This window comes from Phacochoerus africanus, chromosome 5 (assembly GCF_016906955.1).
Source record: "Phacochoerus africanus isolate WHEZ1 chromosome 5, ROS_Pafr_v1, whole genome shotgun sequence".
In the NCBI taxonomy this organism is placed as follows: domain Eukaryota; kingdom Metazoa; phylum Chordata; class Mammalia; order Artiodactyla; family Suidae; genus Phacochoerus; species Phacochoerus africanus.
The window spans coordinates 5,515,558-5,524,949 of record NC_062548.1 but is presented as its reverse complement, the minus strand read 5'-3'; the positions used below and the strand labels follow the sequence as shown (position 1 = coordinate 5,524,949).

The following is a 9,392-nucleotide window of genomic DNA, read 5'->3' as shown; positions in this document are numbered from 1 at the left end:
GGTGGGCAGTGCACGCCCTCTGCCCAGGCGGGACTCAGTGACTGTCCACGGCAGCTGCGGTGCTGGCTCGCCCGGGCGACTCAGCTCCGAGGTGCGAGCACTGCCCTGGCCCCGGGGGAAGGCTCGGCGCGTTCCCTTCTTCTCCGTGCTCTTGGGGCGGTGCCGGGGGTTCCGACCAGCCCTGAGGCCGGTGAACGGAGGCGCCAGTGTCTACATTCCTCACGACGATGGGATCTGTCCTCCGGGTCCTCATGGGTCCCTCCGCCCGAGATTGTCAGTCATCACGTCTGAAACAGCGTCATGGTGGTCTTCCCGAGGGCCCTGGCAGGGCCTCCTGCCACCTGCTGGGGATGGGAGGGAGCTGATCGCACACTTCAACCGTGGGCGTTAGGAGCAGCCACTGACCCAAACCAACCAGGACTAAGCTGACTAAGAGAAAATGAACCAGTGCCTTCGAGCAAAGGGCCCTTGGCACAAAGCATTTCTCTGCTCCATGGGCCAGGCTGTAGCCTCAGCGCCCTCCCCGCCCGTTTGCGTGCCCGATTCACTGGCACTAGCATAGGCGACACCTCTAGCGCTTCTAGGATGGAATGGAGTTTCCCAGGATGCACCTGCTCATGGAACCCAGGATGGAAATTAGCACCGAGCTGGCGAGAAGCTGGCACAAGGCTCCTGGGGGCCAAGCTGCCTCCTAGGGGCCTCTGTCAGTGGTGGGAGGCAGCACAGGGCTGGCTGGGAGGAGGAGGCCCTGCCCTAGGATTGGGTGCAGGCGGCTGTGGGAGACGGCAGGGTGGGGGTAGGCAGCCATCACAGCTCCAAGGCTGCACACCGGAAGGCGCTCAGGGAACCCCGGATGGGTGGGGTGGGGAAGGCACCTCAGACCAGGTGCTGGCTTCCTTCTCCAGGCCCTGCGCCCCCTCCCCCAGGTGCCCAGGTCCCAGAGCGGCAGTGGGAACCCCTGGGAAAGCAGCTAGCTGTGGTGTGGGTCACAGACGCGGCTCGGATCTCACATTGCTGGGGCTGTGGCGTAGGCCGGCTGCTAGCCTGCGAACTTCCATATGCCTTCTTATTTTTATTTATCTTTTTAATCTTTTCTAGGGCCGCGCCCGCGGCATATGGAGGTTCCCAGGCTAGGGGTCGAATCAGAGCTGTAGCTGCCGGCCTATACCACAGCTCATGGCAACGCCGGATCCTTAATCCACTGAGCGAGGCCAGGGATCGAACCCGAAACCTCATGGCTCCTAGTCGGATTCGTTAACCACTGAGCCACGACGGGGACTCCCCATATGCCTTTTTAGGTGTGGCCCTAAAAAGACACACACACACACACAAAGAGAATTTAGCTGCTCAACTTCACCATTTTCTGAGACGCAGGTTTTCTACAATCTTTCAGAGAAGGCCAAGAATGCCAGTAGCAAGAAGCATAAAACCTCTTTCACAACGGACAAAACGCAATTCTGGAGGAACACCTTGATACGACTTCGGTCAGGCTGCAGGATTCTGATTCTTGGCTGTGTGTAATATTCTAGGTGGAATTACATTGCATTTAACTATGGTACAAAGGAGGAGTTCCCGTCGTGGCGCAGTGGTTGACGAATCCGACTAGGAACCACGAGGTTTCGGGTTCGATCCCTGCCCTTGCTCAGTGGGTTAGCGATCCGGCGTTGCCATGAGCTGTGGTGTAGGTTGCAGACGCGGCTCGGATCCCATGTTGCTGTGTCTGTGGTGTAGGCCAGCAGCTACAGCTCCGAATGGACCCCTAGCCTGGGAACCTCCATATGCCACGGGTGCGGCCCTAAAGAGACAAAAAGACAAAAAGAAAAAGAAAACCCAACTCAACAACAAGGAAAATAAGCAAAACCAAACCAAAACCAGCACAGGTTTTAATTTTCCTTTACTTCTTTTTAGGGCTGGCCCTGCAGCGTAAAAGTTCCCAGGCCAGGGGTCTAATCAGAGCTGGAGCGTCTGACCCATGCCATGGCCACAGCAATGAGGGATCTGAGCCCCATCAGCAACCTACAGCTCAGGACAACGCTGGATCTTCAACCCACTGAGTGAGGCCAGGGATCGAACCCACGTCCTCAAGGATACTAGTTGGATTCTTAACCTGCTGAGCCACAACGGGAAGTCCCTTAAGTGACGTTATATACAGGCTTTGGTGTGGTCTGTAATCAGTAAGCACACTGCTCAGGGCTTAGACACACACACGCACACAGACACCCTCCCCGCACCTCCAACGTACTGGCAACACATACAACAGGCGCCCCTATAAAGAACACCTAAGAAGGAATAACTACATTGCAACGCAGTAAAGAAGGAAAACAGAGGTGAAGAATGAAAGAAGTCTTTTTAAATTCTGACCTTCAAAAAGATTTAATTCTCCCATATTAAAGACTCTCCTGGTCAGATGCCAGGGAACGGTAAGGGCTGGGCTGCTCACACCTCAAAATTGCAATTTTTTTTTTTGTGCTTGACAAAATTCAGAACAGAAAGGTACCACGTGGGCCAAGGACTTTGACCAGGGTAAGAACGAAAACACACAGCAGCGAAATCTCTCTGCTTGGGGGTTAGCGCTCATCACACACTGTCCGCGGAGAAGCGACGGGCAAGGAGAATTCTGTAGAAAGTGCTCTCCGGGCACAGCGCCAAAGGCTTGCGTGCACTTTGTTTCTGCGTTTCTGACGCCGCAAATCCAATCACCCACCTCGAGCCGAAGGAAAACCAAGGACACTTGTGAAATGACGACTTTGGGTTTCCAGCGGTGTTACCCGCAGTGTCACACGGACGTTTTAAACCAGGGACCCCGCCGTCCCCACAGGCAAAGAGGAGCCACAGAGACCAGGGCTGGGTGGGGGACAAATACCCGTCCAGGCGCAGCCCGTGGGCAGCTCTGCACCCGAGCATCAGAGGTGACGGCGGGAAAGGCCTGGGGCGACGCCGCCAGTGCTGCCCGGTGAGCCCAGGCTTCCGGTGTCCTCGGCACGTGGTCCCTGCTGGCCACAGGCAAGGTGAGAGATTCTTGCCTCTCCTCCGGAAGTGAGCCCATGAGCAGGTTAGGCTTGGTCCATGCGGCGTGAGCTCCCGGAGCCCTGACAGGGGACAGGGCTGGGTGCTGCAGGTTAAGACCAGGGAGGCAGGGGTTCGTGTCCCGTCTTGGCCAGAGCAGGTGTGCGCTGGGCCCAGGGTGCAGGCCTGGGTCCTGGTGGTGACCTGGAGCCGCAGGGCAGGACCCAGTGTCCAGGACTCAGCAAGTCCCCAGGCCCCCAGACCGACGCCCAAGTCTGAGCACTGCTCTTGGGGTCCAGGGGTGGGAAGGCCAGGGACAAGGAGAGCCACGGAGAACCCTGTGCGTGAATGTGGCTCATACCGCCTCCCACCAGCTCCGCGCTCCAGGGGCCAGAACGGAGACGGCGGCGGTTCAGGTCTGCAGGACCAGTTTCTGCCTCAGTGTGTGCTAGGCGCTCGCTGCAGGCCAGGCGTGGAGCTGGGCACCTGCAGTCCCCTCCGAGAGGTGCCCTGAAGCTGCCATGGGGCAGGCATGGCCCCGTCTGCGCAGCCCCGAGCCCGGGCCCCGCCGCAGTACGGGGCGGAGTCGGGGCTGCTCTCAGCCCTTTCCAACTCCAAATTCAAGCCGACTCGGGCTCTGTTGCGCCAGAAAGCACAAAAGGTCTGTTCCAGAGCTACAGGTCCACTAGGTGAGTTTCCTGGCAGCGACGAATGGTCTTTTCTTAAGTTTGGAAAAATATGACATAAAAAATTAACATCGGTGTACAGCTGGGGTTCAGCCAATCGGGGCACGTGTCCTGTTTGGTCCCGCCGAGCCCTTTCTCGTCCACGTGGCAAAAAGAGTCCTGCCATCCGCCACGCAGCAGCCCGTGCCCGCTCCCAGCCCCCAGCAGGAGCAGGGAGCTCAGACGGAGTGGTGCCCGTGGTGATGGAGGAGGCAGGGCACTCACCCCCCCGAGGGCTGGTCCGCGACGCCCCGCAATCCTCGGACCCCCATCTCGGCAGCAGATGGGTTGCAGCAAAGACCCCAGAAGACAGTGCCTGGGGGGCCGGCTGGGCCGGGGAGGAAACTGAGGGTGTGACCGATGCTGAGGACAGACAAAACCAGGCGCCTCCGACGGGAGAGACCTGGCGAAGCAGAGCCGCTGCTTCCCACCACCTGTGCGGAGCCACCGAGCAGGCCCAGCGCCAGGGAACAGGGGAGCGGTTCTCCCCGGGCCTGGTTCCAGAGGCAGAGAGACACCACCTGCTATCCGGGCCCCGCCACCCTCGCTTGGCTCGGCTGGTGCCTGGGTACCAGACCCGCCAATGGGGCTCCAGAGACCCAAGTCAGACGTGCCAGGGGCCGCAGGGAAAGTCAACTACGTTCCCGCCTTCCCCCCAACCCACAGCACTGCACGTCGCAGCCATAACCAGCGTTTCTAGAGATCTCTGCCCAAGCCAGGCATGCCCTGGGCACCTCAAAGCCAACCACTGGACAGGCAGCCTGAGGCACGGGGACTGACCTTGGAGCCGAGCGGTGAGAGTGGACGGTCAGCTCAAGGACAACTCCCAGTTCCTGGGGGTGACAAGCCGGCGTTGCCGTGAGCTGTGGTATGGGTGGCAGATGCGACTCGAAACCTGTGTTCTATGGCTGTGGTGTGTGTAGGCTGGCAGCTCTATCTCCGATTTGACCCTGGGCCTGGGAACCTCCATATGCTGAGACTGTGGCCCTAAAAAGGGAAAACAAACAAACAAACAAACAAAACCACACCTCTCAAAACTTCAACTGCTAAGTGTCTTGGCTTGGAATGGAGAGCTCGAGGTATTGGAAGTTGTTTGAATTCTACAAAAATGAGAAGGGAAAGCAGGCAAGTCCTGGAACTTGTGACCACAATCTCTCAGGACTCTGAACAACCTTTAAGGTGGAAGCAGGCACACATCACCCTGTAGGGAGGCCTTCCCAGCCGGCTTCCTCCCCACTCCCGAGCCGGGCGAGAAGCGTCCCTGTGGACGTGGAGCTCGAGGTACGAGCCTAACCTGAGGGCCCACCACGTCTTAATTCTGTGCTTTATGGGCACAGAAACAGCTACAAAGGGTCCTTGAAAAAAAGAGGAAAAAAAAAACCCCCCACAACCAAACACACACGCACAGCTGTTCAACAGGAAGATTAAAGGCAAGACCAGAAAATCTAATGACACAACATGCCCTCTCCTGCAGGACTCCCAGGTGCTCTTTCAAGTTCACGTGCTGTTAGCAGGAAAAGTTTTCGCCATCAGGGAGAGCCTCCCTCTTCTAATAACCACACGGAAAACAAGATCAGAAACCAAGATCCACCACGGAAGAAATCCCAGAAGAATCCAATTTGGAAAAAATTTAATTAACAAAATAAAACGGGGAAAGTGGTCCCGGAGGGGCTCTGGGGAGAGAGCCCCCCCCACGCCGGCCCCGCCTGAGCAGAACCAGACCCGCGCTGCCCGCCACCTCGGGCGCGCCACACGCTGTGCAGAGTCAAACCCCACCACCTGCGCTTCTCACCAAGCGGCGCTAGCTCCCCCAGGCGGGCTTGGCACAGGAATACATGCAAAGCAAGGAGGTTTCGAGGGCTCCACCAAACAGTTAATTTTGGCAAAAAGAGAAAAGAAACAAAAAGCTAAAACTTATAAGCCAGATTAAAAGCCACTGAAGTGAAAACGATGTATTTCTCAACAGCGTGGGATGAAACCACAGCTACAAGCTTTGTTTTCCTCTTGAAGTCTCTGCCGTCCTCGCCCCATCTCGGGTCAAAGTTCATAGCAGCATCACATGAAGTCCTCTGTCAGTGTCCTCTGCCTCAGGGCTCTGAAGGGTTCACAGGTCAAGGTCAGTCCGTCCGCAGAATCATGGGAGGCTGCTCGCTGTCCTCCTCCAGCCGCAGGGCGCTGGCCTCGTCCTCCAGACCCGCGCCGCCCGCCGCGCCCAGCTCGTCCGTGTAGGCTGCGGAGAGAGGCGGGAGCCTCAGGGCCGGGCCGGCACGAGGACCCCGAGGTGGCGCCCGGGCCTGGACGTGGGGCAGCGGGGGTCACAGTGACACTCCGGACGGGTGAGCTTTAGGTCAGACTCCGGTGAAGACCCAGAGTGTCAGGAGCTACGGCGACAGGGCGCCGGGGCACGGGAGGCACCGTCCGTAGTGGACGGGGCATGGACACTCAAAGCGCCTCCAACTGGAAAGGAGAGTCACTGTGAGCAGGAGAACCTCACGTCCGAGCCACCTGCAGCCTCGCTGAATGCGTCAGGGGAGCCTCGGGGGGAGGCGGCTCCCAAGGGGCCCAACACCTGCACCCGGGGGCCCGACTGCACACGGCCGCGCCCATCCCGGGAGGGGGCAGGGGCCCGGCGCCAGGAGCGGCCAGGCCTGCGAGCGGAACCCCCACAGAGGCAGACCGGAAGGACCGAGGACAGACACCGGGGGGCGGGGATCTTGGCGGAGAGTCGCCCGTCAGGGGACGGCCAATTCACGTGCACCCAAAACCCTGAGGGCCGCTTTTTCTTCGAAGATGAAGACAGTGAATTCTGCCTCAAGAGGCCCTGAAAACGGTGTGTTACGACAGTGGGTCCCTGCCTGCGCCCCGCAGGCCCCCGCCCTGGGGAAGGGGAAGAGCAGGAAGCCCGAGAGCCGCGCGGGGCCAGCGGGGCGGACCCTCCAGGCTCCGGCCGCCGCCCTTACCAAGTGCGGTCGGGGATGAAGGCACCGGCGCACCCTTGGCCGCAGCCGTGCCGTAGGCCTGCGCCACCAGGGGGCAGTCGTGAGACGTGGAGTCCAGGATCTCGTTGGTGGTCTCCATGCTGCCGTCCAGCCTGGGGGAGGAGAGGGAGCAGCTGTCGGGTGTACGCCCGCAGCAGCGCCAGGCTCCTGATGCGGGCACGCACGCGGTCATCGCACGACCTGCGGAAGCAGAGGCCCGAGGCCCCCACAGGAGGAACAGAGCGCCGGCCAAGGGGCAGAGGTGCGGAGAGCGGGTGCGCACAGCGCCGGGCCCCTCTGTGTCCCAGGGCACACCTCCAAGCCCGCCTGCCAGCAGCCTGTCGCGCGGGAGGCGTGGCAGGGGCGGGGCCTTACTTGTGCTGTTTCATCAGGGTGCACTCGCCGCCCTCCTGGGGGTCCAGGTTGTACATGTACAAGTACCCGTCAGAGGCTCCCACCAGCAGTCTCGGAATCTTCTGGATTCTGTTGAGAATACAATGCAACCAAATTCTAGGACCAGAACTTCCGCAAAGCGCTTATTCAACCGGCAGCCTGGCCTTCTGCCTGCCCAGGAAAGCACCCCCAAACAAGCACACTTCGGTTTCGAGCGCTCGACCTATGTCCACGTCTAAGAGGATAAAAGCTGTGTCCGCTTTGCTCCTCGAGGCCGAGACCTCAGGGCCAGGGCACTCAGTGTGAACACACACTGCCGACCACGCAGCAGGTGCAAACAAAATCGGTGTCGTGGCTTCTCTGATTTTACCAAGGGCAGATCGTGGCTTCTCTGATTTTACTAACGGCAGATGTTTTCATGAGCTTTTCGACTATGCTAGTTGGATAAAAAGCATGCAGAATAATGTTCCTGAGATGCGCAGAATCACAGATGTGCTGTCACTGAATTTTCGAGCCAGCCTCTTGTGCTCGGGAGATGTGTCCTGAGCGGACTTGCTGAGCGGGGCCTCCAGCCAGGCGAGGCTGCTGGTGCCAGAGGCCCCAAGGCAGGGCTAAGCACTGGCTCGCTCCCGTGGCTTTGACCATGACATCGTCTTATGAACGTGTTACGCATTCTCAACAAAAGCAGAAAGAAAGTAGAAGATGCAGAGACAGGGCCACGTCTACTGCCAGCAAAGGCGCACCTCACACTGCCCTCCTGACTCCTGCCTCGACCTGAGGTCTCAGCGCGCAGCTCATCGGGGGGAAGCCGGCCCCCGGGCTGGCTGCACGGGGCGGGGGTGGGGGGCGGGAGGACCCGCTCTACTCACGTGGCCAGCGCGCAGATGTTCTTGTGGCCACAGAAAGGCAGGCGGACCGTGGCAAAGGCTCTGCCCTGGTTGAACATTTCTGTCACCTGGGAGGGCAGGTAGCTGGTGGAAGCCATGAGCACCTTCCCGAAGTAGCCCGTCCAGGTGGTGGGCTCCTCCTGAGGTCTGCAAGCGGGAGACGCCGTCAGACTCGCAGGGCTGGACGCCAGCTCAGCCCGAGCTCGTCCCGCTCACACAGGGGCCAGTGTCAGCCCTGGAACTTGCTAGACTCCAGGGAGGAGAGGGTACAGGAGACGACGGGCCCTCGGAACCCTGGGGACGTTACAGAGCGTGTCCTCGAGGGTCTGGAGAGGGGCCTCTCAAGCGCCTCCGTGGGGGCCGCCTGGGATGACGGCCCACGCGTAGCCCCTGCTCTGGAGCATGTGAGGACACAGACGGCCAAATTCAGGCTCCCTGGCCCCGACCTTCCCAACAGGCAGCCCCCAAGCCTCAGGGCCACTGTTCCCGTCGGCTGCTGCCCCGCCGCCACCGCCACCGGCCCCGATGCTGCTCCTCTCGTGCACACCGGGGGTCCGCCTAACCGCTCCTTACAGTCAGACGGGCAACGACGCTGCTCCGGGGGGGCGCGAGGGCCGCCCCCTGACCATGCGAATCCACGGCAGCGAGACCAGCGCCCCCAGGCGGCCGTCTCAGAAGCGCTGAGGGACCAGCCGCGTGGCTCCCCGTGCCGGGGCTCAGCCCACCGCCCGCGTGCAGCGCGCTCCCCGAGGACTCCGGCCGCTCGGGGGGGAGCACCGCTCACTGCTCCCCTGGCGGGCCAGCCCCGGGCATGGGCAGGTGCCCCGTGCCCCTCTGACAGGGGCGTGTGTGCGACTCACTTCTCCTTCACAGTCTCGAGCTTGAAGATGTGCACAGTCTCGGTGTTGCTGGACGCGGACAGGAACATGCCGTCCATGCTGAAGGCCAGCGAGCAGATGCTCACACACCTGCGGGCGGGAGGGGCCGGTCACGCCGCCGCCCGGGGCCGCGGCCGAGGCCCCCCGCACCCTCCCGGGGGCCGAAGGCGGTCGGAGCAGGGAGGCCCCGTGACAGGCGCACGGGCTCCACTGGCGTCTCAGGCCCGTCCGTCACCGGCTCCAAACACCTTTCTAAGGAGCGAGAGCGTCCGAAAGGCGACGGACCCTTCCGGGGACGACTTTCTTTACCGTCCAGGAAACGAAGGGAACCGGGACCTCAACCGTCTTCAGTGACCGAGGCCGGACTGACAGCGGTCAGGTGGGTCGGAGACCCAGGACGGCGGCCACCGCAACTCTCAACGGGGAGGAGGATCAACGGGCAGCCCTGACGACGCTCTTCAGCAAACTGTCAACACGCTGAGACGCGACTGTTTATCTTGAAAAGCACCGTAAAGTCTCCAAACC

General features: G+C 60.8%; 1 protein-coding gene across 3 annotated transcripts in view; it reads right to left on the bottom strand.

Annotated features, from left to right (window-relative positions):
* Window positions 1-5,344: 5,344 nt before the first annotated feature.
* WIPI2 (WD repeat domain, phosphoinositide interacting 2) overlaps window positions 5,345-9,392 on the bottom strand; it is a 31,038-nt gene continuing 26,990 nt past the window's right edge. For all 3 annotated transcript variants that reach the window (XM_047779458.1, XM_047779459.1, XM_047779460.1), the window contains 5 exons: window positions 8,850-8,957; window positions 7,972-8,136; window positions 7,085-7,192; window positions 6,692-6,822; window positions 5,345-5,961 (listed from right to left, as the gene is read on the bottom strand). In XM_047779458.1, coding sequence (XP_047635414.1) covers window positions 5,849-5,961; window positions 6,692-6,822; window positions 7,085-7,192; window positions 7,972-8,136; window positions 8,850-8,957 — 625 coding nt within the window. In that variant the 3' untranslated portion in view covers window positions 5,345-5,848. The remainder of the gene's footprint in view (window positions 5,962-6,691; window positions 6,823-7,084; window positions 7,193-7,971; window positions 8,137-8,849; window positions 8,958-9,392) is intronic.